The following is a 20,746-nucleotide window of genomic DNA, read 5'->3' on the forward strand; positions in this document are numbered from 1 at the left end:
AAAACACATTACTTAAGTAATATATTAATGATTCTAAGAGATTCAGGTTTCTCATGTATGATTCAATTTCACCATGTAAAAGATGGTGCTAACAATAATCATGTTGCTTAATGAAATAACATATTTAAATGTTGCCATGAAAAAAGAAGTAATTTCTATTTCAGATTCTGTTTCTTCATCTCAGAAATTGAGTGTGAATTTCTCTAGGGTTTGTCCAATCACACATGACTGTAAGTGCTATGTAAAATTTGTGATATAAATACTATAATAGAACAAGATCAGATTTTCTACATACATTCACATCTTTGATAGAAGCAATAGGTGAAATTTTTTATTAATACAAGTGATCTTTTCAATAGCACATATATCAGAAACGGAATAAAATTTACCCTAAAGATAAGTGCAAGAAATGAGGAGAGGTACTTCGCTTTACAAAAGCATTATTTGTTTAGAAACTTAAAAATTTTTTTTCTAACATGTATTCAATTATGAGAGACAGAGAGAGAGAGAGACAAAGCATGAGTAGGGGAAGGGTAGAGACAGAGGGAGACACAGAATCTGAAGCAGGCTCCAGGCTCTGAGCTGTCAGCACAGAGCCCAACACGGGGCTTGAACTCACGGACTGCCAGATCATGACCCGAGCTGAGGTCGAGCATTTAACGGACTGAGCCACCCAGGTGCCCCTTAAGATGTCAAACCATGGAATTTACATGAATATTTCCCTGGTGCAACAAAATGCAAATGGTTATATTTTAAGATAACCAATTTAATGGCAGTTTGTCAGAAGTATATGACAATATATATCAATTTCATCAAAGCAAGACAGCTGGGTATCCATGCAACACACATATGCAGAATATGTACCTGGGCATGTGTGTGTGTTCAAATAAGTAACAATGGGTGTTTCTTTTCTTATTTTATGTGTAAGAAGGCTGTATGAAAAGTGTATCAGGAAAACAATGACCTCCTTAGCTCGAATTCACACCATTGCTGATCTCTGGGTGGGTGCCCTCTTCTCCCCACCCCCCCGCCCCCCCACCCCAACCCCCGCAGCAGCTGCAGGGCTGAAATGGGAAAACCTGAACATCAGCAGTGTGTTCCCTCCATTCCTGTCCCCAGTGGGGCAGGCAGGAAATGCCAGCCTCCTCACAGGAAAGCCTGTTGTAGTGAGATTTCCCGATTTACTTTATAAATGCAAGAAGGCCAGATACAGGAGGAGATAAGCGCTCAAGATTGCAAATGCTTATCATCTCTCGGGGTTCTGGGCCCCACAGCCATGACCAGTTTCTTTTCTAGAGACGCAAGCCAAAATTCAGTTTGGTTCCAAATCGAAAAGCCTCCCCAGCTGGAAAATTTGACCATCCCCCCTTGTCAGCCCTTACAGGGAAACCATTTCAGAAAACTTGCTAACGTTCTACTGTGAGTGAACTTGAAGAGAATCATCTAGGGGTTCAGTTAAAAAAAAAATTGGGAATAACTGGTTTCCCAAGCTAGTAGCTGAAGTCCTGGTAGCCATTTGACTCTTGTCTCAGCTGATCCATAAAATTTTCAGCGGGAACCCTCTTCCCTGGCTCTAATTTTTTACTGCCACTGCGCTTATATAAAGCGTTGAGCAGAATGAAAAGGATATAGGGATCTCAAAAGGACAAAACAGCTAGCTAGCTGAGTGGCTAGCTGAGTTAATAAAGGACACGCAGAACTAGCTCAATTTGAAGTCGCATGTGCTCTGGTAGCCACACAGGCCAACCCACCTTTGAGTCAGAACGTGGAGAAGGCAGTAGGGAAGATTGGAGTGGGGCATTCCACACTTACCTATTTCTTCAAGATCCGCTTTATCCTGCCCCTCCCATTCTAGTCCAAAACCATCACCAGAAGCAGCAGCAAGAAGGCTTCATAGAGTGTGAAATATAATTTCCTATTCTTTCCATTTCCACAATACCCAGTCACTCTGAAGCAATGAGAATTTCACAGTTGCTCAGTTCACCCCTGTGTCACTCACAAATCTGACCTTTTAAAAAGAGAAAATAAGATTTGGAAAAACCCTGTGTCCTCTTGCCCTCGACCAAAAATCGAGGAGACACCTTGCTTCACTAAGCCGGATTTAAAGACAGACACCCAGAAAATGAAAATATACCCTCTACTTTTGATCTCTTATCTAGGGAAAGCAGGTTCCCTCAGAGGAACTCACAAGGCAGTGAGTCCCCAGTGTTTATTGTATTAAGTGGGGGACATTGTTTTGTGTTCGGCTGTGACGTGCATCGAAGTAACGCTAAGTGACCATGCTCTCTCCAGGACCCCACTGTCCCCATCTATCAAAGTTGAGGGTCACTGAAAAAAACAATAATGACACATCAGACCAGTATTTGATCAGACAAGTATTTACACAGCGTCTTTTCCGTCTAGAGGTTGGAAGTACTTGGTCAAAAGCATCTCAATTCTCAAACGATTATCCTTAGACGTTAGTATCAGAGATATTATTGATCTCTCTCCTCACTCAAATACTCCCACACCTCACCCCACTCCCACCCCCTCCATTAAAAAACATACCGCAAGACCTTTGTGCCAAAAGTAACTAGTATTGGCCCTGCTCGACTTTTGTCTAAGGTTTTTTTTTTCTTTTTTCTTCTGTAAATTGGGGTTCTGAAGGCAAGAAGGGAAGAATGAAAATGGCATCTGTATTTCAGACGGCATTGCTCTAGTGTCTTCGGTGGCCAGAGTGGGCACACTTTTTCTTCTTTGGCATTTTTCTCAACAGCGTCCCAAAGGGTTCGTTTCGTTTTCAGCTAAGACAATCATCGTCCACTTCAGAGTTACAGCGGACACACTGACTGTCCCACTCCATCCAATTATGCCTGGAAGCCTTTAAAGTCACCGATTCATTCTCCTTAAACTGTGGTGGTGACTCCTTCTACATATGACCCCGAACTTGATGCTTTCATTAATTCTGTTCTCTTTCCTCTTTTTATAGGGTTAAGTCCAAGTCGACAGAGCAAAGATAATACAGTCCTTGCAAACCTTTGCCTTCTCAGTGATATCACTCAGGTCCTTCTCATGACCCTTCCCCTGCAAATGAATGAATGAATTATTCCATTCAATCAGAAGACACTGAAGCCACACGGAAACCTTACTAGAGTTACTATGAAGGATGAATACCACAGTTTTTTCAACAGGAACAGGAGAAAGAATGTCTCCCAATAACCTACAAAATATGTATAACCATAGATGAGACTAGGAATAGGCTCTTTAGAATTATAAAAATTTAAGCTAGAGCAGGGCTCAGGGTTAGCTAATAAAATCAAATTAACTAATTGACATTCATGAAGAGATAACTTAAGGAGGAGAGAAACTTGCTAAGGGACGGGAGGGAAAGAATATAATGTATATAAAAGTCTTTGGTCTTAGGGCTCCTCTTTGCTTTAATGCTTGGTCTCATCCATTCCCCAGTGACCTCATCTCTTCATCTGCAGTCCTGGGAAGCTTTATATATGTCTAATCTGAAGCTAGAGGTGAGGGATGAATCTGTCAGCCTGGGAAAAGTCCTTCTTCTTGCACCCATCCGGGTCACTGATCTCTCAATCCATTGGTTCTCCGTCCTTGCTCTGAATGCTCTTTATTTTGCACCCCATGTTCCCCCATTCCAAGATCCCCTTTTACACTGAGAGTACGTGTGAATGGCAGCGTGTGTGTGTGCGTGTGTGTGTTGGTATATGATAGGAATCAAAGGCCTGACCAGCTCACACACATCTCAAAATCCAAAGTGCCCCCGTCGGCCAGCTCTTCTTAGGGGACCCTGTTCTACTCACTGCCTCCATTTCCTGGACTTATCTCCCTGAGCAGATTTCCCACTTCTTTCTCCTTGTAATTTCCAGGAGCTCAGTCTAGGTTTGCAGCCTGGCAAGGGCTATAAGAGGACACAAATAATGAGAGATAAGGAGCATGACATCTCGTTGGCTACCCTTTAAAATCTGAAATTGCTTGCTAGAGGAGCAGGAAGCAACTTCCTTCCTTCCCGTCATTAAGAGCGAAAGGAATAGAAAATATAGAGGACATTGAAACTCAATGAGGTTTAAGCCATTTTGGGGGGTGGGGAGGGGAGGTGGAAAGAACCACAAAGACCAGAATATTGCTTTACACACAAGGCTACACACGGCCAGAAACATTGTGGATATGCAATAAATAGATATTTATCATCACAATGGGTTCCAGAAGAGTTGAGTAAAGTGTGTCAACCCTGTCAATTCTTTTACTTGCTTGGAGAAACCAAATCATGGCAAAATACCTAGTTCGCTAAGGCTGCCATAATAAAATACCAAAGTATTAGTGCCTTAAACAACAGAAATCTATTTCCTCACTGTTCTGGAGATTGGAGGTCCAAGATCAAGGTGCCAGCAGGTGTGTTTTCTCCTGAAGTTTCTCTCCTCGGTTTGCCATTGGTGGCCTTCTCACTGTGCCCACACAGGTTTCTTCTGTGTTCCACATTTCTGCGTACCAATCTCTTTATAAGGACCCCAGTCCTATCGGGTTAGGGTCCATCCATTTTACCTTATTTACCTCTTTAGAGGCTCTATCTCTAAATGCATTCACAGTCTGAATTACTGGTGGTAAGGGCTTTTGAGTATACATTTCAGGGGGGACACAATTCAGTTCATAACACTACTCATCAGGAGCAGAGCTAAAACTGGAACCCAAAGTTTCTGTCTAACCCTAGACCATTAATTTGCCTTTGATTCACATCCTTTCCCAGGTTAAACACTCTCACAGAATTATAGCATACTCTAATCAGAAGGCATCTCATGATGATCTAATGGTAGCTCTCTCATTAGCCAAATAAGGAAGCTGAGTACTAATTGGCATAGAACCCATGGTGGCACCACCCAGATAAAGTGCCCCCCACTTCCCCTGCTGGGAGCGTTTCTTGGATTCCAATCTCCCACCCTCCTAAACTCTGTACCAGGGTCACTTGCTAATGACCAGGCTCTGGATTACAAATCTATGACCCAAGGAAGCAGCCTGGTATGAGCTGGTGAGGCAGCAATAACTATGGAGCAAACCACCCCCCCCCCCCCCACAACCCTTTCCCTTTGGAAGCAGTTAGAGGGATAAGCTGGCTTTAATGAGTATTCCTGCCCCTTTCCCTTCATTCTCTCCTCTCTTAGGCTCCTCCTTATGGCAGCTGTTACCAATTTCAGCAATTTTCTTCTGGCAAACTGAAGGCTCCAGGTGACAAAGGGAGTTGGCTGTATCTTCCCAGAGGATGAGATAGCCAGGGTTCTAATTGTACCCCACCTCCCTATTCCCAGACGGGTGGTTGGGGCTGCAGGCACTTCTCCCATTCGGCATCCTTAACCCGCCCTACCCCCTCACGTACACAAACACGGCAGGCTTCCAGGTCTATGTCCAGCTCTGAAACCCCAGTTGGAAGGGAATCCAGATCAGCTCATCTGTTTTTCCCAGGACCACCAAGATTTTATTATATGCATGATCCTTGGAGTGAATGCCTATTCTGGCTCTTAAAATTATAGGAAGAGGAAGAAATAGGACACATACCTGTGTGTGTGTGTGCACACACACAACCTGAAGAGTTGGGTACCAAACTAGGGGAGGACACCCCCGTCAGCTGACCATACCCATGGTACCTGGGCAGAGGGATGATCTCAGGATTCCTGGTTAAACCATGTATGTAAAAAGGAAGCCAACACATGAGCACTGATTTCATGCAACCCTGCAAGGCAGAAAATGAATTAGTATACTCAGGGGAACTGTCCCTGTCAGTTTGCCCTTAATAACAACAGGATGGTTTTGTTTTGTATGTTTCCTTTTCCCCTCTCTCCTTATTGTTCAGAAAGAAGACATGTGGTTAAGTAATTGCCCCACTTCTCTGCCTGTCGATTTCAGTGTGGACACTGGTATCCTGCAATGAACAAAACAAACTCAATGCTTGCCTTCAGGAAGCTTACAATCGAGTGAAGAGAGGCAAACCTCAGATAGATAGGTCTACAAATAAGGACGTGATAGCACCTGTGACACATTAAGAAGGAAGAATTTAAAATCTGTGAGAACAACTGTGAAATCTGGAGAAAGTACTCCAGTGATCTCTTACAAGTTCCCTCCAAGAAAAGAAGGGAGACTAGGGAGGTTAAAAGAAAATGACAAAAGACCAAGGCTGGAAAAACTTAACCTGGATGGTGAGGTATTAATTAGACAATTTGTTTAGTGCTCACCTCCTCTAATATAGCTGAAGCCCTCATTTTCAAATTTCCAACTTCCCTGAAAAGAACCTCTGTTTAAAATGCACGACATCGGTACAGGATGCAGGAGCACCTTCTGTTTTATTTGTGGTTGCTTGGAATAGTGTTTGCTCCCTTTGGGAGGCAAGAGGCTCTCTCCAAGAATCCCAGGAACAAAGTTCTGGGGGCACTGGTTCTTGTACTTCAGTCCCCTCCCCTCCGCAAGCCTGTCTTGTTTTCCTAAGCAATGGTCAGGAATGTGCTGGGAGGGGGCAGTCTGGCCATCAGCCCCCAGCCCAGGCAGCCCCAGTCACGGTCCCAGGCTGGCCTTTCACCTCATAGCTCTCCTGGCAGCTCCTAGTAAGCAGCAAAATGTTTCAATATGTTGAGCTTTGGGGGAGGGACGGAGAGAAAAATCGGGATATTGTTGAGAAGGAAATAATGAATAACCCTGCCGCCAGTCTTCATACCCCCCACGTGGGGAGATCTGGGTGATAAGTGTGCTTTCTCCAGAAATGGAATCCTAGCAATTGCTCTTGGTCAGAAATTTCCAGAGCCAGTTGAGGGGTAGGGAGTGGGGAGGCAGAGAAAAGGGAACAGGTACTGAGTTAATTCTCTCAGTGTCCAGAACCAAAACAGTCAGGGGTCTAGGCACCCGAGAAAGAACAAAGCTTGAGCAACTGAGGCTAATTCTGGGAGGTACACAAAGCTGTGGGTTTGCTCTTACAAACTGACACACTCTCTACCTTTACCTGTCACCGCCCCCCCCCCAGCTTCTCCCTCCCAAGTTCATCTGCTCTGGTCTTTGCCAAGTGTTCTGGGGGGGGTGGGGAGCTGGTGCTGAAGCTCCTGGTTACTGGAGCCTCAGAAGCAGCTCCAGGGTGTGAAAACCACTCGCCAGGGTGGGAGCAACACTGGCAACTCCTCTCGAGGCCGAGGCCGGGCTGTTTTGCGGAGAATGGCCCTGGATTGGGCAACTAAAAGAGTGAATGTGAGCACAGACTCGGCAATCGGAGCCCCATTCAAGGCCACGTCTTAGAGTGAAGCAATGAGCAACATTCCAAAATTAAAAAAAAAAAAAAAAAGAAAGAAAGAAAAGAAAAACACACCACAAATTCGAGGACCCAGAAATTCCTCCTTAGCGAGGGTGTTGTTAAATGTTGTGGTTTTGAAATTAAAAGTCCATAATAGGGTTGTTTCCCTGACATTTGCAAATCACCTTGCTCTTATAGATGCTGCCTGGAAAATGTGGATCAGAAAAAGATGTATTCAGGGGAGGTCCACATAAAGGGAAAGGTAACCTTTAAGGAAGCCAAACTTCAGGGCTTGAAAAATCAAAGAGGACCTCATTCATACTATGTAAGTCCTAGGAATAATTATTTGTATAGCGATCATTTAAAAAGTAAATAATCAAATGAAAGGAGGCCTGGGTCCCGACGTCTCCTCTTGGCTTTACGTTTGCAATATGTGTGTGGTTTCTAGTGTTCCTTGACATTTCCTAGCAACACCCGGAGGTTTCTGGAAAAGCAGCTAGGGGCACACGGGTGGCTGTCTATTAGAACAATTCATCAGACAGCAGTTGAAATATTGATAAGAAAACGGAAATCAAATTAAAAGACGGAAAAAGAGAAAGGAAGGGGGAGTGGGACGAAGAGAGCCAGAGAGAGGCAGCAGAGAGGAAAGCGGCAGGGCGCACAGACAGAGGAGCTCAGCGGTTCCTGCGGGGGGGCCCCCCAGCTCCTGCTGGGACCCAGGCTGGCGGTCTGGATACACTGCAAAGAAAGGTGCAGCTTGACTCCGGGCAGCCTGCAGGTTTAATTCGGCACCACCAAGAATCTCGGGGGCTCTGGTAGCAGAGAATTAGCACTCAGAGCTCAGACATCCTGGAGTTTCAGGAGTTCGGCTGCCGCTGGCCAAACAGACGAGGGTGTCTAAGGTGAGTGTTCATGTAGGGGGGATCTCTGAGGGGACTTAGGGTGGTGGCGCCTCTCCCTGCTCCAGCTGCAGTAGGGAAATGGGAGGCTTTCTGGGACTTTCTCTCATTCTCTGGAGGAGGGGCTTTCTTTTCTCTCCTTCCCACCCACCCCCCCCCACTTTCCTTGCAAATTTCACTCCAAGTTGCAAAGAAAATTGGGGACACTCCTGGGGAGAGGACAGAGGCAGGGAAGAGGTATTTAAGGGCCCAAAGGAACATACCTGGTCCCTGAACTCGTGTGCGTGTGTGTTGTGGCTTCAGGAGCCAAAAGCTGGAATCTGTTAGTGGGGAGAAAAGTGCTTTATCAGAAACACATTGGCTGCCGGAGAAGCTGCGGGCTGCCACGTTAAAGATGGTTTAAGAGAAGGAAGGCAAGAGGGCCAGACTTGGCAAGGCAGGGAGAGACTCACCCAGAGGCACCTGGCATCTAGGGTGGTTTTTGCACCCGCTAGCCCAAATATTCAGACTTCACACACCATTTCCGCCGCCACTAGAAATGCGGCTGCGTCATTCACTATCTTGGTCTCTGCCCTCAAAACTCTTTTAAGGAGCCGGGGCTGGGGAAAGGGCCTCCCTAGATCTCTAGGACCTTCAGCCAGTCGTCCTCCCCAAGCGGTCCACTAGCAGGGAAGAGGGGGGGCAGCTGGCCACTGGTGGAGTCCTGAGGTGGTTGGGGAGGCAGGCTGAAGATCTGTGCCCTGAGGGCCCAAGCTTGGCAGTTCTGTAAATATCTGCTCCCTGGGGCTTTGGGCTGCATTGGTGGGGAGACCTACTCCTACCAGGGCAGGGTTCTCTCTTCCGGCTCAGAGGGGCCCCTGTGTCCCTAGGTGTGGAACTACCCAGGCCCGGGGTCAGAGTGGGGATGGGTGGTCTCATCTGTGGATAGAGGAGGGTTACAGGACTGCAAGGAAAAACCACAGGTCGTCTTGAGCCGGCTCTCAACCTTCGCCATCCCTTAGCCTGAAGTCGGGAGGCAGGGACGCAGAACTGGCTCCCAGTACCTGACCACGGGGATCCTCCCTTTCTGGCCTGGGCGATCAGAGCCATCCAGCCTCCTTCCCCAACCACCTCCCCCCTCACCCGCCACCGCCTCACCCATGTTGTACTCTCGGGTGACTGAGGTTTCTCCCACCCAGGTTGGTTCTTGGGCCTTCCTGACCCTTCCTCACCAACGGAGGATGTTTCAGACAGTCCCCGACACGTCGTCTTACGTCAAGGTAAGACATGACAGCGTCTTTAAACAGGTAATGACCCCCTGCCCCTCTGCCACCGGGCCTGTGGTCGCTCCCCGTTTTCCCCGGGAAAAGGGGTGGAGGGTTCAGCGGGTGGATCTGGAGCCTGGGGCGCTCCCGACCACCCTAGGGTGGCACAGACCCTCAGGAATCCTTGGCTGGGGAGGAACGCTCTCGGTAGGCACTGATCGAGAGACTGGAAGTGGGTGAGCGCGATGAGGTTGGGCAGGGAAAGCCGAGACGCCAGTCGGCGGACCTGCGAGCTAGCATCGGGTCCCAGTGGGTCCTGCGCCCGCGCCGCTGGCGCACAACAGGTTTCAAAGTAAGGGTCTGCGCGTACTGGGGAGCGTGCACATGAGCCTCTGGGCGTGTGTACGCGGCTGTGTGAACGCGACGCGCTTCTCCCACCGGCTCGACACCCCGTCTGTCCTGAAGCCCACCTCTCTTGGCCCCACCCGCCCTCCAAAGAGCAGACTGCTACATTTGACAGAATATAAAACTTTTTTTCCCACTCACAACAGTTCCCAAGAATGTAAACAAACCGAGGCCAGGACATCTGGGTTGCACGTTTAAATGAAAATGCGCCAGCGGGGCGGGGCTGAGGGTGCCCGGGGTTGGGACCCAGGCGCGACCTCCTTCCTTCCGGGTAGCAGCCCCGAGCCGGGGCCAGCCCGAGTCGGAGTCCCAGGTCGGAGGAGGAAGGGCCCACCGCGGTTCTGAAAACCTACCCCTCGGGTCCCGGCCCCGCCCCTTTCTCCCTGAAACTCCGCCCCTGAGGTCCCCACCCCCACCTGCGTGCCCACGCTGAGCTCCCTCCGGCATCCGGGAATGCCACCGCAGTGTGGGTCAGTCTGCCGGCCCGTGGCCACCTCGATGGGGTGCGACCCTGGGGGGAGCGCCACTTTAGCGTCCAGCCCTCCTCCCATTTCTCTAAAGGGAAATTTGTTGACACGAGGTACTCGTGTCCCGACTCCCACCCCTTCCCGAGGTCTAAAGGAGTTTTATAGTCACTTGAAGGAGGCCGGGTCCCAGAGCCTTGGCGGAGAAGAGGTGTTTAATCTGTGATGAATGAATGAAAAATAAGTGACTCCATGTATCGACAATCAATGAATAGATGGCTGGACCGATGGCCCCCAGGAAGTGGCAGGGCGTACACCGGGAGGCTTTAAAGCGCGCCGGGGTTCGTTAAGTCCAGTTTTCCGGAGAGGTTAGGCAGGCTGTGACCCCTCCCACCCCCGCCACGCCCAGTTCCAGAAGCTTAGGGAGTTCTCACTTCCAGCCCGGCCCCAAAGACAGCAAGTGCCCTCCCCCCCCCACCCCCGCCCCCAGCCACCCCTCCACCCCGGTCTGCACACACCCGGGGATCCAAAACCTCAGGGATGACAAAGCCTAGAGGGGCAAGTGGGAGCCCAGGAGACTGACCCGGGCCCGGAGTCAGAGAGAAAGCAAACCGGCTCAGGAGAGCGGAGCGGTCTGGAGTGGGGAGCAGGGAGAGAGGTTGCAGCCCAGGAGCTGTGGGCAGCCAAAGGAGCCGCTCGCCGCAGGAGCTCTTTTCAAGGGGGAAAAATGGATTTTTCAGCAGCCACAAAGTTTGTATTGTTGCACAAAGGGGTGCATTGACGGCGGCGAAAGGTCTGCGTGGCAGGGACAATCTTGGGTCTGTTCCGCCGGCTCCCTACATCGACCATTTGCCAGAGGGGCACAAACAGTCCCAGGCTGCCAAGCCCCTGCCATTGCGCGTCAGGCACCCGGCTCCGAGGTTGTTGACAAACACTGAGAGCCCAGGCGCCCAGGCCCAGGGCCTGAAGCCCAGCCGGGCACAGCAGTCAAGGGCACCCCGTCCACCCGGCAGCGATCTGGGCTCTGAGAACCCCCCAGAGTGCCCAGGGGGTTATGCGCAGGACAACCCTTAGAGTGGGGATGAGGCTGGAAAGAGCAAGGGGCAGGGAGCGAAGGAACACGAGTGACTCTTTAAGGCCATAACATGCAGTAAGTGAATAATGGTGGTACCATTAAGGTACCCCTTACATTTGCCAGGTCCTGTCCTAAGCATTGCATTTATACTAACTCGTTTAATATTAATACCAACCCGAGGAGGTAATCCATTTTGCAGATGAGAAACCGAGGTATTGAGAGGTTAACGGAACGCAGCTTGTAAGGGGTGGAGCTAAGGACAGAACTGTGCTGACCGCCAGGGGTAGGTCCTATTATAACACCACTGTACAGATGAAGGCACTGAGGCACAAAGAGGTTAAGGAGCTTGCTCAAACCTACAGAGCTGGTAAGTGCGGAGCCAGAATTCAAACCTAGGAGCCTGGCCCCCCAGCGAGGCTTTCAACCTGGACGTCCCAACTTGCAGCTACGGGGTGGAGCACGCAGGAGACCCAAGAGGAATCCTGGTCCCGTGCTATGCAAATCGCAGTCGATCCCGGTGCGAGGGGCACAACTCGGAAGGTCCCTCGCCCGCCCCACGAGACGGTCAGGGTCCTCCACTTCCCCCCTTAGCGAACCTGCCCTACTCCTTACACTCACTCCCTCACCACCTACCCTGCTGTTTCAGCCCCTGCTGCATGCTGGAGGAGACACCAGCATGCACACCACGCACCAGACCAAAGGAGGCTTAGAGCCCCAGAATGTTCACCACCACACGGCCCAGGGGCAGCATCTGGCCAACAGGTCCTGCAGAGGGGCTGCAAGGACACAGGTCTGTACTTAGAATAAATGCCGTGTGGGGCGGCCGGGAGGCAGGAAGGACGGAGATTGGAGGGGATGAAATTCTCCCTTCCCCTCTCCCCCCCCACCCCACCCCAAGCCCCAGTCTAGGCGCCGCCGCCGCTGGGTGAGAGTCCAGGCACCTGGCTGGTCTCCACCTCTTGTCAGCCTGCGCTCTCTGGTCGGCCTCGGACTCCCTTGGGATTTCCTCGTCGACGCCGCGTGGTCTGGGGACCCGGCCCGGCCCCGAGCGCCTCGGGCTCTGGGCGCAGAGACCCTCCCCCAGCCGGGCCAGCCGGTCCCCCCCCCCCCCCCCGGCCCTCCCGCCGCCGCGGCCTCCCACGTAGCGTTTTGAACCCGCTTGGCGCTAAGGCAAGAACGAGCGTGGGGAGCGGGCAGGGGCGAGCAGAGGCTCTAAATCTTCCTTCAATCCGTGAGTAGATGAAGTCTGAGAAACAAATTCAAAGCAGGCGCGCCTGCAGAGCCTTCCTGCAGAAATATTCCCCGGCATTCAAGCGCATCCAGGGGCGGCTCGAGCTGCCTTGTTTGGCTAAGGTCAGACGAGACTCGAGTTCTCCAATAAAAATAAATCTCAAATTAATTATGGCCTCGAGCGAGGGGCCAGACACTTGAAGCTGCAGTTGTGCAGTCTGGAGTTTTGGCGCTCGCTCGCCCGTCCCTCCCCCGCGCCCCCGCTTCTCCCCCCTCCCCCCGTCTCCCCCCCCCCCCCCCTGCCAGCTCGAATACCCGCCGAGGCCGCGCTGGACCCGAGGGGCGGGGGAGGAGGGAGGACGCAGGGGAAAGGATCCGCCCGACAGGCTGTGCCAGGCCTGGCATCTTTCGGGGTTTCAAGTGACCCGGGTCCGGAGGCACCCTGGGGACCCGGCTCCGACTGTCGCGTCCTCCCACCCCCAACCTGGGCTTGGGACCAAAGAAGCCCAGGAAGTCGCGTCTGGAAAGGCTTGACCCGGTCAAAAGGGCTGACATTGAGAGAGCCAAGACACGTTTCGCCCAGCCGCTCCCCTCCCGCGGGAAGCAGGACTTCCGCATGTTTGAAAATACTGTCAAGTGCGGATGGTGCGAGGCAAGTCATAGCCCCGAAGTTCCAGTGAAAAAGCTCAAAACCCAAATATTTCCTAAATACTCGCCTCCGTGTTCGTGCTTTCTGTCTGTGACCCTAGGCTTAGACATGTGTGGTGAGTTTTTTGTTGCCCCCCCCACCCCACCCCCAGACCTGGTAGCTTTTGTTTTAAATGCTGGCCCGCTTCCTTGGCTGTGTGTGAGGGCTCCCTGACTTGAACGTGGGTCTGGGCTGGTGGAATGGGCACGGCTGGTAGCAGGCACCGGCCGCGGGTCACCAGCCCTGCCCAGTCTGGGAAAGGCCGGCAGGACAGTCTCTGGTGAGCCAGGAAAGAGGGTGTGTGCAAGTGTGTGGGCTGGGGTAACCAGTCCCTGGCTATGCCGGGAGAAGGGGGAGAGAGGAGAGAGGAAGGGAGGAAGGGGAGAGAGAAGGGGCGGGAGAGAAGACAGAAGGGGCGGGAGAGAGGGGCGAAGGGGAGGGGTTTCCCCTCCCCAACCCAAAGACAGATTTCATTTGTAGCCGGCTTCACCACAGGCTCTCTATCAATTTGTCTCAATGCAAACATTCGAAATATTCTCTTTGGCTGCTCGTGAAAACAATGTGAGCTGCCAGGATCAAACCATCTTTCCAGATGTCTGGTGGTAACCACATGAAACAGGGCAGACTTGTTTACTGTTGTGTTTGGTTAGGGCTTTTCCCCCCTTCGGGATTGAAAATAGAAGCAGCAGCAGGAGCTGAGCGGCAAACCCAGAGTTACATAAGTGGGGCACACTTGCCCACCAGTATGTCAGTGTGGGGTGGAGGGAGTCTGGAATGCCTCAGAGAGCTGTTGTTCCCAGTTGGGGGGGGGAGGGGGATTCTCCTTTCTGGGTGGAGGACCTTGTGAATGGACAGGAGCTCCTCCTGGGGGGGCTCAGAAAAAGCAAAAGGCATGGCAGGGGTGCCAGTCAGTAAGTCACAAAGGGGTGACCGTTATGCCAACGCCAGCCTCCGCTCTCCCTCTCCCCCCCCCCCATCTTCAAAATTACGAAATTGCCATAGCTTTGGTTTTCAGGGAGAAACAGAAAGTGCTATTGAGCTCCACGGTGAAAACAGGAGGGCAAGTCCTCAGTTTAATCTAGTTGCATATTGAGCAACTCCCAATGGGAGACACAGCTGCTGCTGCAAGGAATTGGGGGTGCTAGGCTTACTGGGGTGACTGTACTGATCAGTGCAGTGAAGGTAACGGGATCTTTGCCAGGCACAATAGAAGTTGGAAGAGAGACCTACACTACATTTTTGCCATAGAGGAGCCTTCTCAAGCACTTGGAGGAGTGCGTCGGGAAGGGGGAGTAGCGGCTCCGGTGGGGTGGCCATTAGCAACCTCAGTGTTTGCCCAGGACCCGGAAGGGGGCCTCCGGGTGGTGGAGTTGGAATCCCTTCTGCCCGAAAGAGGGCCGATGTGGCTGGGGGTGCCGGGTTTCTGGCCAGGTTCGGGTGGAAAGTGGTCTCCCCGCACCCTCCTGAAAGCCCTGTTGTCGTTTGAAGGTCGGCAGAGTCTGGGCTGAAAAGGAAACAATTTGGGGTTTGAAAGGATGTAATTCATTCTTCCTTTCCCTTTAACCTCTTTCCTCTCTGGAAAGCATGTGGAAAAGCTGAAGGGAAGAGCGAGAGGGCAGGCGGCCGGGCCTAGGGGAGGAAAGGGTTAAGCCTGATTTCTTTTAATTGAACTCCAGAACTGGTGGCCCCAGGCAAAGGGGGGGGGGGACTGACCCCGCTAGCGGTAACCAGATGTGGCGGTCCCAGGGGAGCCCCGGAGCAGACCCCTGGATTGAGAAGCAGACAGGAGGTGGGGGGGTCGGCCCGGCCCCCATCCCACCCCCACCCCACCCCCACCCCACTCCCCCATACGCACACCGAGTCTCAATTGCTGGCAGGCTGCACCCGCCACTCCAGGTCTGGTCACGTTCAGACCCGCGTCTGTATTCGAACCCAAAATTGGAGCTGAATTGATGAGACTAATTTCGAGAGGGGGTGGGGGGAGGGAGGGAGGGAGGCGAGCTAGCTTTCTGGCTCAATTGCTCCAGAAGAAATAAAGAATTAATAAGTCACCTTTTTCGCCGCTGTGGACACCCTTTTGAATTTTTTTTTTTCTTTCCAATTGACTCGGATCTCCTCTGGATTTTTTTTTCCTCCTTCCCCGGGTGGACTCTTAAATAAAAGTGAAAAAGTCCAAAGCGTGGTCTGGAGAGCGTGGACAAGGTAACCTGTTTGGGAGGTTGGGGAGAAGGGAGTCAGGCCGAGAGCGCCTGGGGGAGGAGTGGGGTGGGGGGGATGTCTCCTCGCTGCGCCCCGGACTCCTGAGGCTGCCCCAACTGGAGGGATCGGCGGCGGCCCTGCAGAAAGACGGGGGAGGTCTCTGGGTGGCGGGGGCCGACAAGGCGGGCCAAAAGTCGGCTGGCCTCACGGCTGGGTGGGGATGACGGTGCCGCGATCTTGAGTGCTGCGCTCTGCAGACCTGTTGACCAGTGTGGAGGGAACGTCCCGCGGTAGCGTAGGTTTCTTGGGGCTTGGAGTAGCATTGCATAGGCGGCTCTGGCCGAACGCTGGGACTTGGGCCATCTGGTCCAGGTGAAGTGCGAGGGGTTGGACCCTAGTAGGCGCGGAGAGGTGGCCTATGGTGCTGCCGGTCCCGGCCCTGGGCGGGCGCCGGGAGCTCTCCAGGAGCAAAGGGCCGAGGCGCGCCGCCCGGAGGGCGCCCTTCTGCTAACAATGCACTGGGAGCCTAGTCCTCGCCCCCGATGGTGGGGTCCTTCCGAAACTGCCCCGAGTCCGCGTCGGCCGGTGAAATAGCTCCCGGAGTCTGCCGCGACTCGGCAGCCGAGGGCCCGAGTGGAAAAATTCCCATTGGATGCATTTTTTTAATGGTCGGTTTCCTTCGGTCTGAGTCCGGATCTTCCCGGGCAGTAGGCTCCAGGTTATCCCCAGCCCGAGTAAACTGAACCCCCCCCCCCCCCCATAAGTTTACTCCGGCTGGAAAAAGCATTAATGAACCTATCTGTGGGAAGAAACGGAAAGGGAATGAGTCAAGAGGGCCACCTTCGGCCAACGGCCCCGGGAAAAGGAAGGAGGCCAAAGGCGTTTGGTTTTGGACTTTGGGGGAAGGTGTTGGGGGTGGGGGTGCAGACTGCGGGAATCAGGGCGCGGGCGCCGGGCGTGGACCCCGGCATTGTTCCCAGCTCTCTCTTATCTCCCAGGAGCAAGTATCCTGTGTGCGCTGCGCACGAATGTATCTGGGCATCTCCGGGTATATTTATATAGTGTGTGTGATGCGAAAAGCAGGACCAGCAGAGGGGAGGAAGAGGGGGTGTGGGGGGAGGGAAGACGAGGGAGAGAGCAGAGGGGAGAGAAGAGAGAGGAGAGCGCGAGACAGAGAGAGAGAGAGAGAGAGAGAGAGAGAGAGAGAGATAGGACTTCCTCCCCGATTCGCAAAGTGAAGTCACTTCCCAAAATTAGCTGAAAAAAAAGTTTCATCCGGTTAACTGTCTCTTTTTCGCTCCGCTACAACAACAAACGTGCACAGGGGAGCGAGGGCAGGGCGCTCGTGGGGGGCACGCAGGGAGGGCCCAGGGCGCCAGGGAGGCCGCGCCGGGCTAATCCGAAGGGGCTGCGAGGTCAGGCTGTAACCGGGTCAATGTGTGGAATATTGGGGGGCTCGGCTGCAGACTTGGCCAAATGGACGGGACTATTAAGGTAAGCGACTGGGCAGTGGGCGCGGGAGCGGCGGGGCCGGCCGGGGCGGCGAGGCAGCGGGCAGGCTTGGCGCTGGGCGCCGGGGTCCCGGAAGACGTGGCCACTCTCCCTTCCTTCCGTGCCCCGGCTTCGCGCCGTCTCCTCCCGCGCTCCGGTGGCGAGTCTCACTCGCGGGCGCGACCCTCCGGGTTCACGACCGACAGCGATCTCCCCCCCCCCCCCCGCACCCCTTGTCCCGAAGCCGCGTCCGGCCCGCTCGTACGTGCTGCGGGCCGGGCTGCGGGCGGAGGTCCGCGTGAAACCTGGGGACGCCGGGAGCAGATCCAAGGCAGGGGCCGGGGACCCCCGGGTCCATCACTCCCCCCACCCCCGGGCAAGCTGGGCGCCTTGGTCCCGGCGCCGGGCACTGGCCCGGCGGCCGGCTTCTTCTTACCCGAGGCCGAAGGCGACGGGGGCGGGAGATGCAGCCGCCACCAGCTCGGGTCCCCGCCTGGAGGGCCCTGGGGCGGGCAAGTGGATGGGTTGCAGGCGGATCGGGGTGCAAGTGAGTGTGTCTGGGGGTCTGTCCGAGCGGGCTCCTCCAGATGGAATCCCCTGTTTACATGTCAGCGCGGGCTGGTTTCCCTTCCTCTTGGTATTTGCGTTGCCGGCTCTCGGCGCTCGGGAGCTGCCGGCTCCCCGGGACTGACGGGCGGGCCTCGGCGCTCAGCCGGCAGGGGGGTCTCTCTGCGGCCCCGCGCCGCGCCGCCCCCCCCCAGCCCCAGCCCCCGGCCCCGGCTCTCCGCGCCCCGGCGTGCGCCGACTCCGGGGGCAAGGCGCGCTCCACGGTTTCCCAAAGAGGGTCCCGCGCCCTGCACAGCCCCTTCTCCTTCGGTGGCCGGCGCTGAGCCCACATCCCCGGCGACCGCCCTGCCAAATCCACCCCCCCCCCTCCCTCGCGTCACCCCACACACCTCGCGCCTGGGTCTGGGTTGCAAAATGCAGCCCAGAGGGGTGGCCGAGGGTCTGGGTTTCGAGTCAGACTTCAGGAGTGTTGATTGCCTGCTCCTTCTGGAAGCGGGAAGTGGGGCCGGGAGCAGGGAGGAGGGACACCCCCTCAAGTGACTGACCTTAGAGGACCGAGAGCAATGAATGGGACCAGGAGTCGGCTTCCAGGCTGTCCCGCAACACCAAGCAGGAGTCAGTCTGGAAAAACTATTAGGCTGGTGAGGTGGGGACTGGCAGAGCCCGCCATTCCCCAGAACCCAAAGGAATCAACTTCTCGCTCAGTGCTGAGTTAAGAGGAGAGACTAAGATGTTGTGCTTGGAGAATTGAAGAGATTTTTATCATTTGGGTGGAGTAGTGGTTTTTATTTTCTAAGGTTTTTTTTTTTTTCCTTTTCTTTTCTGAAAGTTTGAAACATGCTGACTTAGGTAAAAGGCACCAACAGAAGGAACTTGAAAATCTGGAGAGGCGATAACTGGTTGTACTGGGTTAAGGGGAGCCTCTGTGAGTCCGGATTCTTCCAATTTAAAGTGCGTGGGGGTGAGGAGTGTCCCTATAGCGAGGGTGGAGGTGGCCACTGGTCATTTGCGCCTGCTCCTCTGCCTGCGGGCGTGTGCTTGCAAGTGTCTGTGTGTCCCAGGTTTGGTAAAAGGATGCTCTGCTCTAGAAACACGCCCCCCTCGTCAGGACACTTAACCCCTTACCCAGAAGCACTCCCTCTGATCCGGAAGGTTGGTAAGATGGCTCCAGGGTCTTGATGTGGACACCCTAAGGAGAAGTGAAGCAATATCTCCATGATACTCGGACCTCTAAGGCCCTGAGCAAATGGAGGAAGCTGTGGTCTGTGTACCCGAGATGTGCTAACCTCTTTAGATATACACACAGGGACTGGCGTGGCAGGCAGTGAGAACAGGCTTAAGGACCCTGGTGCTTCATGCCAAGGATGGAAATGAAGGTCTTCTTTTTCATGTGGGTGGTGGGAGCCTGGGAGCCCCTCCAAACCCTCCTCAGGAGCACCCTTGTCTCCTGTCCAGGTGACCCGGCTATGCAGACGCGCACCCACAGAGCAGTGACTTTCAGAGTTATCTTTGGTCGCCCAAAGTCTGCAGAATTGACTTGCTGGTGTATACTTTGGTATTGAAAGTGTGTGAAAGCCAGTTTCCTGTTCCTGTGTGACCTTTGGACCTTGATGTACCCCAGACCCTGTTCCGGAGATGATTCCAGCACTGTCTTAGCAGGGGACAGTGGACAAGGGGAGGCCCGTGGATTTCTGGTCTCCGTGTGGGAGTGCACGGTCCATTAGACCCATGTGAACTTCAAAATCTTTGTACAAATGAAACAGTGGGACTAAACTAGCTCTACAGTAGTAACTTTCGAATCCTCTCTTCCTAATATATCACATTATATGCTCCCATAAGGGCATGTACCTGCATGTTCATGAAATCTAGTTTTATACAGATTGAGGTCTGTAGACAGAAACCTAGAATGGGGGTTCCCACTTTGAGTGACCTTGACAAATCATCTTCGAGTAATTCCGGAATGTGATTTTTATGCACCTGCATATTTCTTCCTCAACTATAAGGCATGTCTATCTTTTAAAATACCTCTGGGTCTCAGCACTAAGGAGGTATTTGCTCCAGGATGCCAGGGGAGTCTGGATTTCTTTGCAGAGGGTTTTTATTCTGTGCATAATTTGCACAACTCAGTGTTTTCAAATTCTTAATCTCGCTGCCCTTCTTACAAGTCCTTCTGTGTCATGTTCCCTTCTCCTCTCCAAGAATGTCTCCTGGGAAGGCTCTGAGCATCACGTTAGGAATACTAAAATTTTCAGGAGCCATTCCACTCTTCTTCTGCCACACACAAGTTAAGCGGCGATATTAAACAACACCTACCCCACCCCTGCTCCCCACAGTGATATTATCAGTGTTGAAAATCATGTGATACGGGTTGCTGCTCAAGAGATGACCTGGTTTCAAAACCCGCCTCTTGGTTTTTTGCAGTCTTCAATTGAATCTCATTCTTCCATCCAGGAAAGCTTGATTCTATGCCCATGGTCCCAATTAAAGATGGGGAAATGACCTGCGAGGATGCACACATGGTGAATGAGACAGAGAAATGCACAGCAGACTCCAAGTCAAAAAACTTGAGTCCATTCTCAATTGTTACTCGGTTGCTGTGGGCCCTACAGCGAGGCATCTCGGTTCCTTGAATGTCAGTTTCCTCATCTACAAAATGGGGACAAGGTGCTCCCTTGCCAGAAATCAGAGTAAGGATTAAACAAAGCTTAGTACCTTAGCTGAATGCACATGAGTTGAATTTCTCCTTGGGGATAGGGCTTGTGGGGATCGATTGGTCAGAGCATTAGATCAGAGGTCTGGATTTACCATAAGACATATTTTATTAGTTCAACATAATATTAATATTACTATAATATTATCACGCATCTTTTATGCTCCAAGGCTCTGCTTTCTGTGTTGAGGATAAAACAGGTATCAAAACCCTGCTGGCATGAATACCCTACAGACGTGGCAGACGCATAAATAAATAATTCTATGTCCAGGAGTGATACCCCTTCTGAAGAACAATGAAGCAGGTTAGGGGATAGAAAGTGATGTGGTCTTATCAGCCAGGATGGTCGGAGAGGATGCTTCGATAAAGCCACAATCGAGCAGAGAAACTTTCGGTTTTCATCCTTTACCTCAGGAAAATGCAGCACCATACAACCCCTCATGCTGGGAGAGCAAAATGGGAAAGAGAGGTTGAGGTCAGCGCTGAGCTCTGAAAAACAGCACAGAGACCAAT

At 52.7% G+C, this 20,746-nt stretch overlaps 1 protein-coding gene and 2 long non-coding RNA genes across 8 annotated transcripts in view; 1 reads left to right on the top strand and 2 right to left on the bottom strand.

The window, feature by feature from the left end:
* Window positions 1-745: 745 nt before the first annotated feature.
* Window positions 746-9,311, bottom strand: LOC121035630 (uncharacterized). Its single transcript, XR_005792997.1, has 3 exons — window positions 8,424-9,311; window positions 5,548-5,722; window positions 746-3,063 (listed from the first exon to the last, which is right to left on the bottom strand). It is a non-coding gene; the product is annotated as an uncharacterized LOC121035630 (long non-coding RNA).
* Window positions 7,910-20,746, top strand: part of FLI1 (Fli-1 proto-oncogene, ETS transcription factor) — a 131,073-nt gene continuing 118,236 nt past the window's right edge. Inside the window, exons 1-2 of one of the 5 annotated variants that reach the window (XM_040483512.1) lie at window positions 7,910-8,163; window positions 9,339-9,446. In XM_040483512.1, the coding sequence (XP_040339446.1) occupies window positions 9,381-9,446 (66 nt within the window). In that variant the 5' untranslated portion in view covers window positions 7,910-8,163; window positions 9,339-9,380. Of the gene's footprint in view, window positions 8,164-9,338; window positions 9,447-15,379; window positions 15,469-16,673; window positions 16,960-20,746 lie in introns of those variants that run through there. The other 4 variants (XM_040483513.1, XM_040483516.1, XM_040483517.1 and 1 more) reach the window with 4 other exon arrangements.
* LOC121035629 (uncharacterized) lies at window positions 14,307-18,630 on the bottom strand. 2 transcript variants are annotated; one of them, XR_005792996.1, is made up of 3 exons: window positions 18,069-18,630; window positions 15,319-15,859; window positions 14,307-14,770 (listed from the first exon to the last, which is right to left on the bottom strand). It is a non-coding gene; the product is annotated as an uncharacterized LOC121035629 (long non-coding RNA). The 2 variants fall into 2 exon arrangements; XR_005792995.1 differs by lacking the exon at window positions 18,069-18,630 and having other exon boundaries at window positions 15,319-16,198.

The sequence above is a fragment of the Herpailurus yagouaroundi genome, unplaced genomic scaffold, assembly GCF_014898765.1.
Source record: "Herpailurus yagouaroundi ecotype Mexico unplaced genomic scaffold, PumYag 161, whole genome shotgun sequence".
NCBI classification, from domain to species: Eukaryota; Metazoa; Chordata; class Mammalia; order Carnivora; family Felidae; genus Herpailurus; species Herpailurus yagouaroundi.